The 21174-nt window shown below is 40.3% G+C and overlaps 1 protein-coding gene across 1 annotated transcript in view; it reads right to left on the reverse strand.

The window, feature by feature from the left end:
• SPAG16 (sperm associated antigen 16) overlaps positions 1 to 21174 on the reverse strand; it is a 411223-nt gene that overhangs the window by 364844 nt on the left and 25205 nt on the right. The window contains exons 5-6 of the mRNA XM_015831061.1: positions 17508 to 17645; positions 3366 to 3473 (exon numbers count right to left, since the gene is read on the reverse strand). Coding sequence (XP_015686547.1) covers positions 3366 to 3473; positions 17508 to 17645 — 246 coding nt within the window. The remainder of the gene's footprint in view (positions 1 to 3365; positions 3474 to 17507; positions 17646 to 21174) is intronic.

The raw sequence follows: 21174 nt of genomic DNA on the forward strand, positions 1-21174 counted from the left end.
GTCTTTCCTCTAAGTCCTTGAAATCACACGGTTTAGCTGCTCTTCTCAAAGCTGCAATGTATTCTTTTGCTGATTCCCCAGCTCGCTGATCCCTCTGTTCAAATGTGTGCCTCCAAGCAATGACAGATTGTTTGGGCTGGAAGTGTTCCTTTAAAACTTTCTTCAGATCGGAGTATGACACCGTTTCCAGCGAGGCCGGGGCGATTAGGTTCTCGGCGATCTCAAAGGGGTCTTGCCCACAAACGCACATTGTGGCAGCCTTTAAGCCTTCCTCCCTTATCTGGTTTACGCGGAAGTAAGTCTCCCACTTCTCGGGGTGAGAGACGTCGAATTCCGCTAAACGCCCAACTTTCGCCATGATCGAGGATCAGGGTCTTCTTCAGCCGCACGCACCCTCCAGCGATTTCGTACTGGCAGGATAAATGCTGACTTCAACGCCATTTTTCCTCTTCCGGACTTCTTTGGGTGAGTCTTCAAGCTTCCCTAGCTGTATAGACTGGATCCCACCTTCGTCGCCAGTGTTAAGTCCGGAGAATAATGGCGCTTGAGACGATGCATTTCTAACAAGTCTTTATTCTCTGCTTCCAATCTACGAACAACCCGAGCAGAGGCACGCAGGCCTCTATTTATACCTTCTAATCCCCGGGCAAATCCAACCAATCACAAGGCGGTCTTTTCCCGCCTTGCGCATGCGCGCAAGGCCGGCGCCACTCAGTCTGGTCCCGGGCAGCTTTTGCAAATGCCCGGGACTCTTGCAACGTCCCGAGCCTGCTTTTGCAGGCTCAGGACACAACAATATTCCTCTTTTTAATGAACTTTATTGGATTTTTCTATCCACAAGAGGGAAGTCCAACATAAGGAATATCTACTCAAGGTTTTCAGCTTTGAAACAAAACATAGATTAAGAGATTTAGACTGGGAAATTGCCTAGATGTTTAGTATAAAGATCAACAATAGTTAAATGTTGTCTTTTAAGAGTTTAAGGCTAGCTTCTTGCCTTGCAATCTTTTTTTTCTTGTATTATCTGCATTTATAAATTACAATATTGAGATTGAATTTTTGTTTCTGGTTGTAAAATTTCTTTTTAGCTATCAAAAATAAATAGATGACATTGTAAGGAAGGGATTTAAAAAGCAGAAGAGATTCTACATTTGTTACAATCAACCTGCTTTATTTTATTGTGAAATATATTCTCACAGATTAATTGCATTATACTGGAATATAATATTACCAATAAATTCAACAAAAACAAAAAATATTTGGATTCTTTTAAGGCTGACTTTAATGATGAATGTAACAAATGAACAGGCACCAAAAGTTCTCTTCAGTTCAGAGAACACAAAAAACAAAGCTAAACATGTTCAAAGGTATTCCTAAAATTTTGGGAAAGATTATTTTGAAAGAGAAGTGGAAAACTTACTCAAAACCTGATAAATTCACTGACACGACAAAAAAATAAAATGCCACATGATATACTTCTTAAATTCATATATTTCAAGACAAAAGAAGCAATACTAGACTAAAGAAGAAGAAATACTCCCTTAAAATTCAGAAACAGAATAATTGAGATTCTATCAAAAGTACCTCCAGATATTCTTAGAAAGAAATGAAACATTAAATTTTTGACAATGGCTCAAAAAAAATCTGATATGGATGTCCATTCTCTTTCATCTATAGGCCTTTATGGGTGATGGCAAAGCTTTTGCATATTCCACGGATGATGCCAATGGAATATTCCAGTCACTGGCTGTGACAGAGTAAGGTAGTAAAGGCAGAAAACAGACAGAAAACCAAGTTGTACAAAGCATGTTATTTCTTCTTAAACTATTTCTCAATATTAATAGTACGAATAATTAATTTAAAAGGAAAAATAACTTTTTGAAACTCTGAAAGGAAAATGCACATATTCAAGAATCCCATAAAGCTGTCAGAATGAAAATACTTTGATCATACATTTGTCGTCTCAGGCATAGATTTGAATATTTGAATTTGGAATTTGAAAAACAAACTCAAGATGAACCAGGGAAATATATGTTTTCAGGCTGAATTTGAGCAAACAACAATTGATACAATTTATGTCCCAAATAATAACAAAATAAAGATCTATTAAATATTTTTTCAATCTCTTTTTATGGTGCAAAGATATTCTGATTCTTGGAAATATAAATGGTGTGTTTTCCTTCTGAAACATGGACAAATCCACTTTATCTAAAAGGAACTCTGGCAAACTTTCCCATAATGTTTTACTTCATATATCATTACTATCTTTTTTCAATGTATTTGAATGTAAATACCTTGCCGGGAAATAACTTATATACTGCTCTTTAGTTCATAATGTGAAGAGGTATGTGCTGAATTTCTAATACATTGTTAACTAATCCTATGCATGTGATAGTAGCAGTGTTACAAACACAGAATATTATTCTAATAATTGTAAGATTAAACAAAGAAACTTCCAAACTGAAGAGGTGGAAATTTAACAAATGTGTATTAGTACAAGTGGATATGAAATTGAAATGACAAGAATTAAAAAGCTTCCAAACCAATTTAATTTAATTTAATGTTTCTTTTTTATCTACAGTATAGCACTCCAACAAAGCACTTAAAAGGATGTGTATCTCTCTGCCTTAAAACAGAAAGAAAGCTATACAAAAATAGGACATACTATGAAAGAACTGAAGCAACTAGAATTAAGAAACAATCATCTATTTAAAAAATGAAATAAATTTATAATCAAATAGATTTAATGGAAGTAAATGAGATCCATGAGAAGTTGAATTTTGTCAAACAGAAATATTTTGAAAAAAGCAATGTCATATAAATTGTTGTCTTCCCAATGCAAAAGGAGCAAGACAAAATAACTGTTACCTCTATTTGGGATAGAACAGACATGTTTCTACAATATATATGATAAAGCAATTTGTTATATATTATTAAAGATTATATAGTGAACAACATTTAGTCCAGAAAAGACTAAAGAGCATTTGAATACAATATTACTCATAAAGCTCATAGATAGATCAACAAAAAGTAGTTCTTAATAAAGATATAATTAAAAAAAATAGAAACAGAACAAAGTTCCAGGATATTATAGCATCCTTTCCAGGAACCCAGAAATTTTAATTAAATTGTTAACTCAAGTATTGAATAAGATTCCAAGAATCAAGAATTTCCTTAGAAAGCTTTCATCTCCCATTTGTTGATCAGCATAGATAAAACATTGTCAGGTATGCCTCAGCAAGAGAATGATCTTGAAGTTTAGGAGTATTCCATATATATCTATTATATAAATTGTATCAGCCAGGAAAACTATATACAAAAAGCAGCAGTTGTAACTAGTATCAAATATATTTGTATTTATTTACCTTTTAATGTCATTAATGAGTCTGTTCTTTTCCTGGACTACTCTTTTATGATGCATTCTATGGAAGTCACGCTCTCTCTGCATTTTTAGCAGTGCATCTTTAGCTTTACTGCATGGAAACAAAAAAAATGATTTCTACATAAATTTCTATTCTTTAGGGAAGTAAGGCATCTATCTTAAAATATTCTTAAAATCTCCAATAAAAGAAGCACCTTAGCACTTGATCTAACTCTATTTCCTGTCCTGGTTTCATTTAACCTGTTATTTGCATCCCTCATTTGTTTTTGTCAACAGAAAGTATAATGGTGACAACAGCTAGATATATGGCATGTTCTTTGTTATTTTGGCATGAATTTTGTTGCTAGCCTCTGCATTTTCCTTCTTTTCTTACAGTCAAAACATTTTGTGGCATGACTGAACTTTGAGTGAGTGAACTTGCTGTTGCCTAACAGCTTTGTTCTTTTCCTATTCATGTGAACTCTGTGTGCCTTACAATTCATTGAAAATCAGGATGTAAGGACCTGTCCCAGCTGGTCCCTCAGGAAAGCAAAACTCTTGACTCCATTACAGTTAATCAAAACTTTTACTGAGAGATAGTGGATGCAGAAAAGTCAGGTGGAATTTGAAGGTCCCATACAAAGCGCAAGGCAATTCTTTCATTTTCCCCAAATCCAGCCCCCGACGAATCCACCGGCAGCCAATATGATGCCATAGAGAAGCTATGAGAACACTGAGGTGTTGGGTAGATAACAGGTCACTCTCAGGGCACGACAGCCTTGGAACCAGGCTGGAACCCCTCCCTCTAACAGAATGACAGGACACCTGCATGGTGCCCCCCAAAAGAACGATGTTAGTCCTGCAGAAGAAAACATAATAAACAGGGAGAGAAAGAAAACATAGGATTACAATATACACTAATTTAGGTTTATAGGATATTGGTTATGAAAACATGTGACGATGGTTCACCCACTTGTTTTCAGCTTTGGGGAAATCCTTCCATGTGACTAAGTACTGGAGTTCTCCCTTACGTCTGCGGGAATATAAAAACTCATGAATTTCAAAATGTTGTTCCCCCTTGACCATTAGTGGTGCAGGAGATGGTGGAAGGCTGGGTCTAATAGGAGAAACAACCTCACACTTTAATGGACTACAATGGAACACAGGGTAGACCCTACACAGGGATTTTGGCACTTCTAACTCTACAGTCACAGGGTTGATGATATACTTAATGGGGAAAGGCCCCATGAACTTGGGTCCCGGCTTTATTGACAGTTGCAAGGACTGTAGGTAACATGTAGACACAATCACCAATTCTGAATGGTTTGGGTTCTGTGCCCTTCTTGTTGGCTTGAGGTTTGTAAGCTTCTCGGGTGTCAGCAAGGGCTTTTCTCACAACAGGCCTATGTGTTTCATAATTGGGAAACCCATTCCTTTAATGAAGCCACGAATCAGGGGCAGTTCAGGCATAGGAGTAAAGTCTTGACAGTAGCCACTCGGAAAGGGGTGAATCTGGTGCTACTATGTACCGAATTGTTGTAGGCCACTTCTGCAAAAGACAACAAGTCAGTCCAATCATCTTGTTGATAATTAATAAAGCATCTGAGATATTGTTCTAATACTGAGTTTACAGCCCCCATTTGTTTGGGGGTGATGACTGGAACCAAGTAAGTTTAGAAGTGAATTGCACCCCCCCATCTGAAATGATGTGTTGAGGTGCCCCAGGTAATCGGTAAATATGATGCAAAAATAATTTGGCTAGCCCCTGCACTAATGGGATTTTTGGACATGGAACAAAGTGTACTTGTTTAGAAAATAAATCAGTTATGAGCCATATAATGGTGTTGCTTGAGCTTTCTGGGAGTTCCATAATGAAATCCATAGAAATCTCTCTCCAGGGTGCTGAAGGTTCAACTACAATTTGGAGAAGTCCTGGAGTTTTCCCGTCTTCATTTAGTCGCAGCACATACAGGGCAGCTTGCCACATAGCTCTCAATGTCCTTCTTGAGAGACGGCCACCAGAACTGTCTTTTTATCAAATGCAAAAACTTTATAAAACCAAACTATCCTGCCACTTTGGAATCAAGGGCCTTTTCTAAAACCATCAGTCTTTGAGTTTCTGGTACATAAAGCTTAACCCCTACCCAAGCCAGTCCATCTTGGACTGAGCAAACATTTGCATGACTTCGAAACCATGTGTCCTCTTTCAACGCAGCCTTAAGAGCTGCAGCCACTCTATTGTCTATTGGAGACTTCCTCTTGCCCCGTGCTTGGGTAGTCACTTGGCCGGCTAGCTGGTGAGATGGGAGTAGCGGTTTGACTATTTCCGCTTTTGGGCAGTTGTATTGAGACATACGTGACAGGGCATCGGTTAGGAAGTTTTTCCCCCCTGGAAGACAGTGCAGTGTGAAAAGTAGTTAAAATACTGTGCCCATCATACTTGCTTTGGAGATAAGTTTCCAAGGGGTTTTTAGTGCCTTCAAATTCTTGTGATCAGTCCACACCTCGAAAAGTATCTTGCTCCCCACCTAGCATTCCACTGTCCATTTTAGAGGTTGACTGGGTTTAGGTTTGTCCCCCCCTTTGGTCTTTAACAGATTTGTAATGGGGTGGGCTATTCGGGTAAACGAGGGGATGAACTGCAAGTAAAAGTTAGGAAAACCCAGGAAACTTTGCAGCTGCTTCCTGGTGCAGGGTGGAGCCCATTCCAATACCACTTTGACCTTTTCAGGGTCCATTTGCGTGAGATGCGATAGCCCGGGTAGTTTATTTTGCTTTGGTGGAACTCGCTTTTAGAGACTTTAGCGTATAACTTGGCAACTTCATGTGTAAATCAAAATGTTTCAATGTAAATCAAAATGTCACCCCGGTACACTAGCACCCCCTTATACAAATGCTTGTGCAGAACTTCATTAATTAACTGCATGAACACAGCAGGGGCTCCCTGTAGCCCAAAAGGGAACACTTTGAATTGGAAACAACCTAACGGTCTACCACTTGTCCCCTTTCCCTGATTCTCATGCAGTAATATGCTTCCTGCAAGTCCAATTTAGTAAATATTTTGCCCTTAGCTAAGTGGGCTAACATATCCTTCATAAAGGGAAAGGGATAGATATTCTCCACACACACTGCGTTAAACCCTTTATAATCCAAGCATAGATGAAGAGTCCCATCTTTCTTTTCTTGGAACAGGACCAGGGCTGTCACCTGGGGTCGTGCAGGCTATGTGAAACCTCAGGCAAGATGCTTGTCAATGAACAGCTGCAGTTCCTCCAGTTACTGTGGGGTCATTGAATACAGTTTCAGTTTTGGGAACTTGGCCTCCTGTAAGATGTCTATAGTACAGTCCATAGGTCAATGGGGAAAGAGTTCATCTGACCCCTTTTCACTAAACACGTCTCTGAAGTCTTGATATTCCTTGGGTATGGTAGGGAGATCCTTCCCATTCATGGCTGCCCCTGATTCACGCTGCGGCCAGTTGCCTTCTGAATTTTCCCCCACTTCCAGGAGGGGCGGCCTATTTGTATTTTTAATAGCCTCCTCCTCCAGTTCATGTAGGATTGCATTTCTTTAGCCAAGCTAACCCTAGCACTAGGGGTCGTTCCATCCCAGGTGCCACTATGAAGCTCAAAGTCTTGTGTGATGAAAGTTGCTGGGATGGCCTCTGCGACTGAACCATATAGCTGGCAAAAAGCAATTGGAACTTTTAGCTGCTTCAGCCAGATCCCGAGTTTTTCAACTAGTGCTAGGTTTACCAGGCACCTGGTACAACCTGAATCTAATAGGGCCCTTAAATTGGCTTTTAGTCCCTATTCTTGAAAGCTCAATTCTATGGGGGTTGTTATAGGTATAATCGGGCCACTTACCAGAGGATTGTCATTGGAGTCGGTGTTGGTCAATCCCTGGCCATTGTCTGGTGGAGTCATAGTTTCCTCGGTCTGTTTTGGCGATGGGATGAACTCGATGACCTCCACTTTCTTTAGCGCAGTCTCTGGCCTATGGCAGAGCTTTGGTGGTCTTCTCTACAGGGCTGGGGTTCGCTTTCTTGGTTGGGTGGATGGTTTTGCACTCTTGGCTGCACTTAAAACAAGCAGTGGAGCGAACCTGCAGAACTTGTGGCTTAATTACTTCCCTCTTCTCATGAGGTAATTTCATCCATGATCGTGCCACTTAGTACTTGTTGAGTGCTTGGTCAATCATCACCTGCTCTGCCAGGACATAACCTAATGGAGGGTTGCAGGGATCCCCCTCGAGACGCAGGTGTCTTTGAAGCAGCTGATGAGGATGTCTTTTGAACAGTCGTTGAGTCAACATGCCGGATCATGAAACTCCGCAGTATACTCCGCCACAGCTCAGCGACCTTGTCTCATGGTTTTGATACGATCCCCTGCTTTGTGGTCAGCCAGGGGATTTTTGAATCAATGGCAGAGTGCCGTCACGAAGCAGTCGAAGTTTCTCAGTTTGGTTGCATTTACATTGTGGAGCATCACCATCCAACGAGTCGCAGCTACTTCCAGTGCTAGGGTGACACTCCTCATCTTGGTGCCCTTAGTGGGGATCTCCAGCCCATATTCTTGCATATAAGTTAAGACATGGGCCAGGAAGAACCCCAAATGTTGGGGATCTCCATCAAACTTCACACCCATGGGTGGGGGTTTGCTCCTCTTTGGTTTCGCTGTGCTGGCCCACCCGGGACGTTGGCCATGACAGGTATTCTTTGCGCTGCTCCCATGGCCATGGTGCCACTGGCTGGGGTTGCCGAAACTCCTACTGTGGTGTCCGATGGCAATGCCCTCCCGCCATCCTCCTCCTGTCTTACCAGCAGCCATCCTGGCTTGGGATTTGGAAAGCATCCATCATAAACTGCATGGCTTGCTTCATTAGGAGATCAGCATGGTCAACCCCTCTGCCTTCTTCCTTTTTGTCCTCGAGCTCTTCCAGCTCCGGTTGCCATTCATGTCATCGGCTGCCTTGACTGCCCTGGGTGAGGCTCTCCCCAGTCATCTTTCTTGCTGACGCCGATGGACTACCTGAGTCTCAATGAGTCTCCCAGGCTGATGACCTCCTCCATCCACTTGGAGAGGTCCAACCCGGGGGGAGCCTTGGTGGAGGCTTCCCCCCAGCATCCAGCTTCCTCCTGATCATGGCCTTAAGCTGACATTGCTTGCACTGTCTCCACGGTAGGAAACCTTCCTCCCACTCTCTATAACAGAATGGCAGGACACTTGCATGGTGGACCTGACACAGGGATGGGTAGACTTGATAGAAAGTCACCAGTGGCTCCTTCAGGCGTGAGCACTACACATATCTGGAATTAAATTCAGGTAAATCTAACAGTTTGTTCCTATGCATAGGTTCTTAATACAATATTAGAAAAAGAGGTTTACTTCCATTCAGTTCAGTCCAATTCTTGGAGATCGCCTGGACAAGTCCCTGAAGTTTTCCAGAAATGATTTGCCATTGTCCGATTCCAAGGGCTGAAAGAAAGTGACTGACCTAAGGTCACCAGCTGGCTTTGTGCCAGAACTCACAGTCTGTCAGTTTCTAGCCTTACCACTAAACTGGCACTCCTAATAATATTATTACAGAGGAAATTATTTTCTATGCTGAGATTCTATTCTAATTTTCTATGCTTGAATTGTTAAAAACTGGTTAAAATCATTCTTTTTATTATTAATGAAATAGCAATAGCACTTAGATGTAGGGTTTGAGGTCGTGTAAAGTTCATGAGCAGCAAACTGCCTCAAATGCATGCTCTCACCCCGTTCATATCACCATGGTGATGTAGGGAAATACCCCAGGCTGGTACATGATTTCACCTGGTTCACATGATCTCACCTCGTTCACATCAACAGGATGTAGTAGAAAACTGCCCCTGGTTGGTGCCCCTGGCTGAGATATTCTTAAGGATTGACAAGGAGAATCTACCAATAAAAATGCCGTTGCTATGCTGTTGTTAGGATACTTTATGCTGCTTGGAAAACTGTATAAGAGAATAAACACTGTGAAGGCAGTAAGATCATTTCTGCACCCTGCAATGACTGGACTCTGATTCCGTCAGCTGGCACCCCAGATGGGACACCCCCCATGGGAGCAACAGCCAACATACTTACCAGCATCTGGAACAGACCCCTAGGTGCACCTTCATCCTCTGGGACCCCTCAGTGGTAAGTATGGGTTGCAATCTATCTCAGCACCAGCAGAAATATGTACAGGAACTCAGATTCCTGCTACATAAATCAGGTGTGACAGCGCCTGAGGCAGACATAAAGAAGTTGGTGGAGGAGGTAGGGAAACACTGCCCCTGGTATCCAGAGCGTGGGACACTACGTTTACGAGATTGTGAAAAGATAGGGCATACTTTACATCTTGAACCTCGGGCTCCAGTAAAGATATTACATCGATGGTATCAGTGCTGTCAAGCAGTGGAAAAATTTGGCTCTGATGCTTCGGCAGGGCAGCAATTAACTACCAGCCCCCCGCCTGATTATGATCAAGTAAAAATTGTGTCTCCGAAAGCATCTCTAATTGCATCTTCAGCTCCTTCTGAAGAAGCTAATTCTTTTGCTTCTTCCCAGCCATCGTACACCCCCATAAGGAAAATATTAGAGGAACAATTAGAAAAGGGGGGGGGGGGAAATATAGAAGAAATTGCTGAAATGCTTTCTGTTTGTCCAGTACATGCCACGGGACAAGTAGATCAGAATGGAGCTCAAATAGTGGAAATCAGCCTTTGTCATATGCAATTTTAATAGAACTTAGAAAAGGAATTAGGGATATGGGGTTGGGTAGTACTTATGTGCAGGGAATGTTGGAAGCCACAATGAGAAATCATATTTTAGTGCTTGAAGATTGGAAAACTACCTTTCGCATGTTGCTTACTCCAGTGCAATATGTAGTTTGGGACAGTGAGTTTAAACATCAATGTGTTGTGCGTGCTCTTAACTCGGGGGGGGAGGTCTTTATTCCTGATCAATTGTATGGTTCTGGCCCCTTTGCCCCAGTTGATGCACAGGTTGTTCTACCTGCTGCCACCTTACAAATTTCTTCTGAATGTGCCTGTAGAACCTTCGGAAAAGTGCCTGTTTCTGGCAAGCCTCATCAAGCCTTCTCTAATATCAGGCAGAAGGCTACTGAGCCGTATCCTGATTTTATTAACAGATTACAGGATGCCTTACGGAGGCAGATAGACAATTCTGAAGCCCAGCAGGAACTGTTAATGAGGCTGGCAAAAGACAACGCCACTTCTGAATGTCAAAGGGCAATTATTGGTCTGAGGAAAGATCCTGAATTGGCAGATATGATTAAAGCTTGTCAAGATATAGGAACTGCTTCTTATCAAACCAATTTATTGGCGGCTGCTTTATCACAAGGCAGCAAGCCTCAAGGAAAGTGTTACAACTGTGGCAAACCCGGTCATTTTAAAAAGGAATGTAGAAAGCCGGGGGGGGATGTCTGCAGCATCTCGCTCCTCTTTCCATCGTTCCTCTTTCTATCCGGGATCAAAGCCAAAAACAAAATGCCCCAAGTGTCAGAAAGGTTATCATTGGGCAAGTGAATGTCGGTCGGGAAAGTGCCGACTGGGCCGGTCTCTGGCCCCAATCCAAATAGAGACAACAGACCAACAATAAGTAATACTCCTGCAGCTACAAAAGGTAGTGCCGGTATTGATTTGATACTGCAGGAGGAAGTGAAATTTAAATTTCCTGGGAAGGTTCAAGTAGTTCCATCTCAATTATCAGGCCCCCTCCCACAAAATATGTAGGGCTTGTCCTTCCACAGTCAAGCATGGGTAAAAAAGGTATTTTTGTTATCCCTGGGGTGATTTCGGACTATACTGGAATTATTTATGTTCAATTATGGACCAATTTGCCTCACATTTTGCCCATTTACACTAGCCCTGCTCAGCTCTTGCATTTGCCTTATTTTGTTCCGGCAGGGGGAGAGTTAAAGGAGAGAGGGGAAGGAGGCTTCGGTTCTACTAACCTGGCCACTTCCGTAATAGCTGCCATCACTACCCCGATCACTTTTCAACGGCCCCGTCAGATCATTGTGCTGCAGGGTAAGCCCTTTGAGGGAATTTTGGACACTGGAGCTGATGTTTCAGTGATCTCTGCCAAGCAGTGGCCTGATGCCTGGCCAACTGAGCTCTGTCCAAGTGTGTGGGGTATGGGGGGTCGTCAAAATGCACATCAAAGTGCATGATTTCTTTCAGCCCATTTGTCTAATTCAGATTTGGTTGTTCAGGTCCGCCCTTTTATATTGGATATTCATGTCAGCCTTTGGGGACGTGACCTGCTCAGTAAGTTGGGTGCCACCCTCACTTTGGAAGACTGAAATTACTGCCCTCCCTTTGACTTGGCTGGTTGTAGAGCCGGTGTGGATAGATTAATGGCCCATGTCACATGAAAAATTGACGGATCTCCACCAGCTTGTTAACGATCAGCTGCTTCCTGGTCATGTTGTACCTTCCACTAATCCGTGGAATACACCCGTTTTTGTCATAAAAAAGAAAAGTGGCAGATGGCGCTTCTTGCACAAACTTAAGAGCCGTGAATGCCTGTATTCAACCTATGGGTCCTTTGCAGTGTGGGACGCCTAACCCTAATTTGATTCCTCAAGATCATGAAGTAATGGTAATTGACTTAAAGGATTGGTTTTTTTTCTATTCCCCTATGCCCCCCTGATCAGGAAAAAATTGCATTTACTGTGCCTGCAGTGAATCATTCAGAACCTAATAAACGTTATCACTGGACAGTTTTGCCACAGGGAATGCTCAACAGTCCCACGTTATGTCAGCTTTATGTCGCTACAGCATTAGCCCCCTTTCATAAACGTCATCCATTGGCTTTGGTATATCATTATATGGATGATATTTTAATTGGAGCACCAAAGATACAACCTAATTGGCTTTCAGAAATACAAAATGATTTAGGTCTCTATGGATTGCAGATTGCCCCAGAAAAAATACAGCTGCATTCTCCCTATCTTTATTTAGGGCATAAAATGTTGCAATCTTATTCTGCTCCAGCTTTTCCTCATTTGAACCTACCCAAAGTTATTTCATTGGTCAATTTGCAGCAATTGCTGGGCACCCTCAATTGGGTCCGCCCATATTTTTCTTTGCCTACACATATACTTAGTCCATTATTTGATTTATTAACCAAAAGAAAACAACCTGGAAATCTCATTTTAGTTCCACCTGCAGCATTTGCCACGATGGAGCAAATTAATGGCATTTTGAGTACTCAATTTGTGGACCGAATTCCACATAAAAATTGTCAGTTAACCCTTTTGATATTTCCTACTAGTAAGCTACCTACAGGAGTATTAGCTGTGTTAGAAGCGCAAAAAGTATATTGTATTGAATGGCTTTATTTACCAATACTCCATCCCAAAATGTTTTATCATTTATCCAGGCTATTGCTGAAATAATAACCTTAGGACGCACTCGAGCTTGTCGTAGAAATGGGACTGATTTAATGAATATTGTTTTTCCTATCCCTAAATCTGATTTTCAATTTTATTTTCAGAATAACTTATCTCTTCAGTGTGCTTTAACTGACTATGGATCCTCGGCTTGCTTGTTTAATGACTTCTTCCTTTCCTGTCCGCCCACTGCTTTCTCCTTCTCCATTGTCACAAGCTCCTACTGTTTTTTCTGATGGAGGGCGAACAAGAGGAGCAATTGCTTATAAGGATTCTCATGATGATACCTGGAAAGTGTCCTATACTGCAGTGCAATCTTCACCGCAATGCTCAGAATTATCTGCTGCTATTCTAGCTTTCCACACCTTTTCTCAACGGCCTTTTAATTTAATCTCTGACTCTCATTATGTGTGCCAACTTATTTTTAATCTTCCAGGTGCTTATATCACGCCCAGGATTGACCCCAATCTTATGGCTTTGTTTTTAACTTTACAGCAGCTGCTACAAGACCGAAAGCATTTATACTTTGTTTCTCACATACGCAGTCACTCCTCCCTTCCTGGGCCTCTTTCTGAAGGCAATAGTCATGCTGACGCTGCAGTTCATGTTTTCCCCACTCTATTTTCTGACCCTTTTTTCAGTCACTCTTTTTTTCATCAAAATGCTAGGGGGCTGGCACAAGCTTGCCATATTCCACTTGATCAAGCCAAGCAGATTGTTTCATCCTGTCCCCAATGTTCTGGGGCATCTCCTTCGGGAGACACGGGAGTTAATCCCCATGGTTTCATCTCTAATCAACTATGGCAAATGGATGTTACTCATGTTCCCTCTTTGGCTCCTTGGAAGTATATTAATTTATCTATTGATACCTATTCAGGAGCAATTTAGGCCACACCTCAACGAGGGGAAACAGCTAATCATGTTATTTCTCATCTTTTTTCGGCCATTACAGCCTTGGATAAGCCCTCTTCTTTAAAAACTGATAACGGGCCAGCCTATTCTTCATTGGCCTTTTTGAAATTTTGTACAACCTGGAATATTGTTCTTACTCATGGTCTCCCCTATAATTCCACGGGTCAAGCCATTGTGGAACGTGCTAATTGGTCCTTTAAGGACTGCCTCCACAAACAAATAAAAAAGGAGGGCTCTAGGATACCCAATTTGTTGTGGGTAACACAACAGATTTAAAAAGTATTATTTACATTAAACCAATTGAATGTTTCCATTCAAAATTCCACCACTTATCAGAGACACTTTCAACAGAAAATAAGCTTGCCTCCGCCTCTGGTATATTATCGGGCTTTACCAGACAAAACATGGTTGGGACTGGTCCCTCTGATTACTTGGGGGCGAGGCTATGCTGCTGTGCTTGCTCCTACAGGACCTTTGTGGATTCCAGCGTGTTGCGTCCGCCCAGCCAAGGATGTCGTGGCACCAGTCCCTGGATCCGGTCCCAGAAATGGCAAGGGTGACTCTACAGACGGCACAGCAACCAATCCAATCCCGTCATGCCAGTCAGCCAGTGACGTGGGGAGATGTGAAGAACTTGACCGCCAAAGCGCAGGCAGTGCTGCAGCAGCAGCAAGTAGAGCAAACCCCAAGAACCTGTGCACTGACATTTTTGCGGTTTTAACTGCAAATTCCTTAGCCATCATTTGTTTGTGTTTGATTGTTAACAGCTGCCCTTTGGCAACAGCAGCTGCCATCCCACCCAAACAATCGCTCGAACAACGAATAAAGCAAAACCTATGGGTGCAGCTAGCTAACATCACACAAAATGATGTCTTTTGCTTATCTGAAGCCTATGACATGGAAAATTTGCTTTCTACATGTTTAGTCCCTGTTTGTATCCCTTCTGCAGTAATTCAAAACTTCACTGGCTTGAGCAGAATTTTATTAAATAAGAACTTTAACTATGGGGCTATATCTAGATGGGGGGGGTCACTGCTTATTATCTACCCCGACGCTATTGCTTTGCACACCCCGGTGGTAGCAATCCCTGCAAATGTAACATGTGCTAAAGTAGTTAATTGTACATCTTCAAGAAAAAACCCTCACTGTCATTGCATTAGCTCATCTACTTTAAACTGCACAGCTTTTGAAGAGACTTCCTTTAATTTTGCCCATGTTTGGCTACCGCAAGGATGGTTTTTTACATGTGGTCAAGAAACTTTTAATTATATTCCTGCTAAAATTAGTGAAGCGCAGTGCTGCCTCAGCCAGCTGATTCCTGTTTTGTTTTCCAAACAACAGTTTCACTCAAACCGTTCTTGGCGTGGGGTCACTCTAGATAGCACCTGTGACTCTGAGACAGCTTTATTTAATAAAGCAGAATATGTAGTGCTGGCTGTGTCTCTAGTGGGTGTGCCAGGACTTGCTGTTCATGCTCACCTCAACATTAACGCTATTGCGTGTCATATAGCAAAAACAATTAATGCTACTTCTTCAGCTATCTCAGCAATCAACCATGAGCTGCAAGATTTGAGAAAGGCTATCTTGCAAAATCGCGCTGCTATCGATTATTTGCTTCTGCGCCAGCATTTGGGTTGTGAAAGTTTTGAATGAATGTGTTGTTTCAACATTTCAGATGAGTCACGAACCATCCAGCACCAGATCAATATTTTACACAATTTGGCCTCTGATTTGAAAATTGATACTTTAAGATCTTGGTGGGAAAGCCTTTGGGCTTGGTTGCCCACAGGATTACTGGGAAATATCCTGCGTTATTCAGTTATTACTTGTGCTATTTTGATTGGTGGGTGCTGCTTTGTTCAGTATATCCCTTCCTTTTGCAATATATGCATCAAAGCTTTTTGCCCCAAACCCTCTCCCACATTGCTCAGGGTCAAGTTTTTGCCCTATATAAACAACTGCAAGGATGTTCCTCTCCTGATTATGATCCTTTTACTAACCCCTCTTACGACGATGTTTCGTCTAACAAAACAAAAAAGAATGAGATGTAGGGATTGAGGTCATGTAAAGTTCGTGAGCAGCAAACTGCCTCGGTTCAAATGCATGATCTCACCCCGTTCATATCACCATGGTGATGTAGGGAAATATCCCAGGCTGGTACATGATTTCACCTGGTTCACATGATCTCACCTTGTTCACATCAACAGGATGTAGCAGAAAACTGCCCCTGGTTGGTGCCCCTGGCTGAGATATTCTTAAGGATTGACAAGGAGAATCTACCAATAAAAATGGCGTTGCTATGCTGTTGTTAGGTTACTTTATGCTGCTTGGAAAACTGTATAAGAGAATAAACACTGCCAAGGCAGTAAGATCATTTCTGCACCCTGCAATGACTGGACTCTGATTCCGCCACTTAGACTTATATACCACTCCATAGTCCTTTACAGAACTCTCTAAACAGTTTACAAATGTCAGTATATTGCCCCCAACAATCTGGGTCCTGATTTTACCAACCTCGGAAGGACGGAAGGCTGAATCAACCTTGAGCTGGTCAGGATCAAACTCCCAACTGTGGGCAGAGTTAGCCTGCAATACTGCATTCTAACCACTGCACCACCACAGCTCTTAAAATCAGTGTCCTAAGTTAAGAGCTTCTTTCAGGGATACTGGGATTTTGGTAACCATCAGATTCAGAAAACTATTGCAGCTAGCATACTTCTAGGCAAGATGTTTTTCCTACCAAGAATGAAAACAACAGGTGCAAAATAAATGCATCTCTACTTCCTATCATCTTTACCTACTATCTTTATCTGCAGTTGTGGATTTTGCCTCTGATATAAAATGAATGTTTAATATTTTATAGAGGGTTATTTTTCTGTAGATTGACAATAATCCTATTAGGTTTTTATAATCATATAGTAATATATAAATAGAAGATGTACATTTTCATTTCAAATACTAACAGAATTTAAAATTTAGAAAAAAAATTTAAGCATTTCCATTAAAATCAACGCAGTATGAATTAAAGTACACCAATGTCTTTTTATATCCAGTAATGCAATATATCTGTATCCTACCATTACTTTTAAGTTCAAGATAACCCTAAACAATGTAGGATCAAGGAACATTAAAGAACATAGAGTAGGTAAAACAACAACACCACCACTTTGAAATTTTTCACTTTTTCAACAGAGTTCAGCATACAGATATTTTATCTTCATTTCAACAATACTGATAGATAAAGGGTATATAGTGTAATAAATATTACAAGTGTCTTCCAGTGGCTTCTGGTCAACCAATAAAAAGGAGTAGGGAAGATACTCTTTGAGGTTCACCTTGGGGGCTGTTACTGTGAAGAAAAAGAGCATACGGTATGGCTTTTCACAGTAGCTTCTCTGCTTTAGAATAATGCTCCACCTGGGGTCAGGCCATCACTAATCCTTCCAACATTCAGGAAAGCTGCTAAGAGACCTGGATGTTCCAGAAATCCTTGGAAAGGTCATTATATTGCATGTCCCTTCCCTACAGTAGGCAAATTGAGGTTGAGGTTTATTTTTTCTTTTAATTCTATCTAGTTCACTTTTATATTATTGTAAAACACTCAACACCTTTTTTAATTGAGCAGCATATAAATAGCAGAAATACATTAACTTGGATTAATAGCTATTTGACCCATCTTTTACCAGACTTGCAAACATCAACACTGCCATTCAAAACTGATCACCTTCTACAATCTGATGTCAACAATCTTTTTTCATCCAAATCTCCAAAAAATGTAACCCAGTAAAAAATAAAAAGAACATACCTAGCTGCAAATTTATAGTTCTCCATTTCTTTCTTCAAATATATGTTTTCCCTCTCCAAATGCTGATTGGAAGTATAGGCATCTGGAACAAATCCAACATCTTTAGGTTCAAGCATACCTCTCTGCATCAATTCATACCTAAAATTAAGCAATTGGACTTTAGTCTTTTTTTCACTCTTCTTGATAATAAGAGCAGGAATCTATAGCACAGCACTAATTCTTTTTCTTGACTGTGGTTACTTTAGATAGGAGCTACTATAGTTCAGAACCACATTTCTCATGGTAAGTGGAATTACCCAACAAAACAGAACTTCATGCCTTAACTTCATAAACTGAGTACAATGAAACTACTGTTACCTCTCATTATTTTTGAGAGGTCAAGAGGAAGAACATGAATAGGAGGTATCAATCAAATATCTACTGTAGCATGTTATAAAAGAACAAAAGAGATATACTATAGTTTTATTGGAAGTAAAGATCAATACATATTTTGGAATAATATCTATTTATTGATCCATGGCTTCCTGTTGCACAGAAAATTGCCAAGATTGTTGTATTGTTTGTTGGTATCCTATCTTTATTTTTACAAATAACTCCAGATGGTGAACATAATCAATATTCCTCCACCCTCCTATTTTCTCCAGAACAATAAACCTGTGGGGTGAGGTAGGATGGGCTAAGAGACAGTGACTGGCCCAAAGTCACCAAACTGGCTTTCGTTATGGCATGGCGCCATAACCACTAGATCAAATCAGGTGTTTTTTACTGAATTGTACTGAATTCTAGAACTATACAGTTTGAATAAAGCAGATAAGGCAGAAGATATTTTTGATATGCTGATGGATCACTAACTAATTGAGAATAATCAGGAATGTGCATTATAGTTTGGAAAATCCCGCAAAATGTATTAGACTAAGTAATTCTTGATCTTATTCAATAAAGTAGTTCTTAATGTTTTTAAGAAAGAACATAAGCCTAACATTAATTTGGGACTAGACTGCACAAGCAACAAAACTAAAATGAATTAAATAGTAAACTATAATATAAAGATTATTGAAAGGATGAATGTCTCCTTTTTAACATGTGCAAAAGTTGCCTCAACAGATTTTGACATAGCTCATCTAATGCAAATCTTTGAATCTCAGTAATAAAAACATTCTTAGTAGGGATGAAGAGGTCTGGAATTATCATGAATCCACACAATTCATACCTAAAAGCTGATTTTTAGATACATTTTATATACCCCAATATATTAGCCTAGAGGAAGTGTGTTCATTGGCATTGCTTCAGGAGTTGATTGCCTATATTCTCATTTACTTAAATATGTGTGAAAAATGTAATTAAAAAATACAATCATGGATGCAAACTACTGCAACTTAAACACTTTTTATAATCTATTTTTAATGGGCCTAGAATTTTATGCTGAGTTGAAATTTTTTCTTGAACATGAACTATAGCTTGTTATTTCACTATCTGGTCCATGAATCAAAAAATGACATGAAATCAATCAACACTAAGTAATAAAAAACACAGTAGTGTATAACAAGTTTACAATATCACAGCTCAACAAATTATTATTCAGAAGACAATACAAATTCACATACAAGCCATTTGGGAAAAGTTTATCTCTAATCTAAACAACTACAGGTAGACTACAAATTGAGAAATAATACTGTAAAAAAGACAGTCATTGTAATAAATGAAAGCATGCTAAAAATCAATGCATCTTTTAAACCTAGATAACACTATTTCAATTTTAATCAGTTTCTAAGTGGACCCTTCACTACCAAGAAGACCAATGCATGAGCAATATTTCTAAGTTGCTTTTCTACTTGTATGTTTAAATCAATGCATAACTGCTCCAAATCATCTCAGAAATATATAAGAATAATCTGCTAAAATAAACAGTGAAGAAAAGAAATTAACAATTGAAAATTTTAAAACAAAATCATGATATGATCAAAACTATATAAAGTTGGGACAAGTTCAGATAGAGAGAGAGAGAGAGAGAGAGAGAGAGACAGACAGACAGACAGACAGAAATACTGATATATTAGAGATAGAGATAGAGAATGAGACATGTAAAAACAAGAAAAAAGTCAAGAAAACAATTGGTCCACTAATGGGAGAAGATTGCAAGGAAGTGATGGGTAGCAGAGAAAGTAGAACTGCTTAATTCATTCTTTGCATCTGTCTTCACATAAAAGGAAAAAATAGCCCAATCTACTAAAAGCATAAAAGACACACCAGGAATACAAATTAAATTGGGAAGAAAAAGATAATTTGAACTTGTCTATCTGTCCACCTTAGACAAGTTCAAATCACTAGGACCAAATAGATTACATCTCAGAATTCTGAAGGAGATGGCAGACGTGATCTCAGAACCACTGAACCATATCTTTCAAAGATATTGAATCACTGGGGAACTACCAGAGGACTGGAAAAGAGCTGATGTGGTTCCCATCCTCAAAAAAAAAAGGGGGGGGAATGGATTCAGGAAACTACAGACCAATCAGCCTGATATCAATACCTGGGAAGATCCTGGAAAAGATAACCAAGCAACAAAGCAAGCAAAGTTATAACCAGAAGCCAATATGAGTTTGTCAAAAATAGATCATGCCAAATAAATCTTACTGCATTCTTTGAAAAATGACTAAACTAGTAGACTGGCAAAATGCTGTAGACATACTTGAACTTCAGCAACGCATTTGATAAAGTAGACCATAACCCACTCCTTGATAAGATAGAACAATGAAGAATTGACAACATCATCACCAGATGGATTTGTAACTGGCTAATAAACTGCACTCAATGTGTAGTCGTCAATGGAACTACATCTACATGGAGATAAGTATGCAGTGAGGTTCTGCCTTAGGCCCAGTACTCTTCAACATCTTTATATATGATTTAGATGAGGGAATAGAATGAGAACATCAAATTTGCAGACAACACCAAGCTGGCAAGAATAGCCAACCTCCAGAAGATAGGTTCAAGATCCAGAAGGATCTTGACAGACTAGAACTGGGACCTATCTAACAAAATAAACTTCTATTGTAAGAGAAGTAAGGTTTTACACTTAGGCAAGGAAAACCAATCGCACCGGTACAGAATAGGTGATACCTAGCTCAATAGCAGTAACTATGAGAGGGTTCTAGGAGTCCTAGTGGACAACCACTTAAATATGAGCTAGCAGTGTGCAGCAACCACCAAAAAAGCAAATGCACTCCTAGGCTGCATTAAGAGAAGGATATAATCAAGATCAGGTGAGGTGTTAGTACCACTTTATAAGGCCATGGTATGACCATGCTTGGAATATTGCATTGATTTTTGGTTGCCACAATATCTAAAAGATGTTGAGACTCTGAAAATAGTGCAGAAAAGAACAACAAAGATGATTAGGGGGCTGGAGGCTAAAACATATGAAGAACGGTTGCAAGAATTGGGTATGTCTAGTTTAGTGAAAAGGAAGACTAAGGTGACATGATAGCAGTCTTTCATTATTTGAGGGGCTGACACAAGGAAGAGGGGATCAACCTATTTTCCAAAGGACCTGAAAGTAGGACAACAATGGATGGAAACTAATCAAGAAGAGAACCAACATAGAACTAAGAAGAAATTTCCTGATAGTGAGAACAATTAACCAGTGGAATGGCTTGCCTCCTGAATT

Source organism: Protobothrops mucrosquamatus, unplaced genomic scaffold (assembly GCF_001527695.2).
Source record: "Protobothrops mucrosquamatus isolate PMUCROS unplaced genomic scaffold, P.Mucros_1.0 scaffold_253, whole genome shotgun sequence".
Lineage (NCBI taxonomy): Eukaryota > Metazoa > Chordata > Lepidosauria > Squamata > Viperidae > Protobothrops > Protobothrops mucrosquamatus.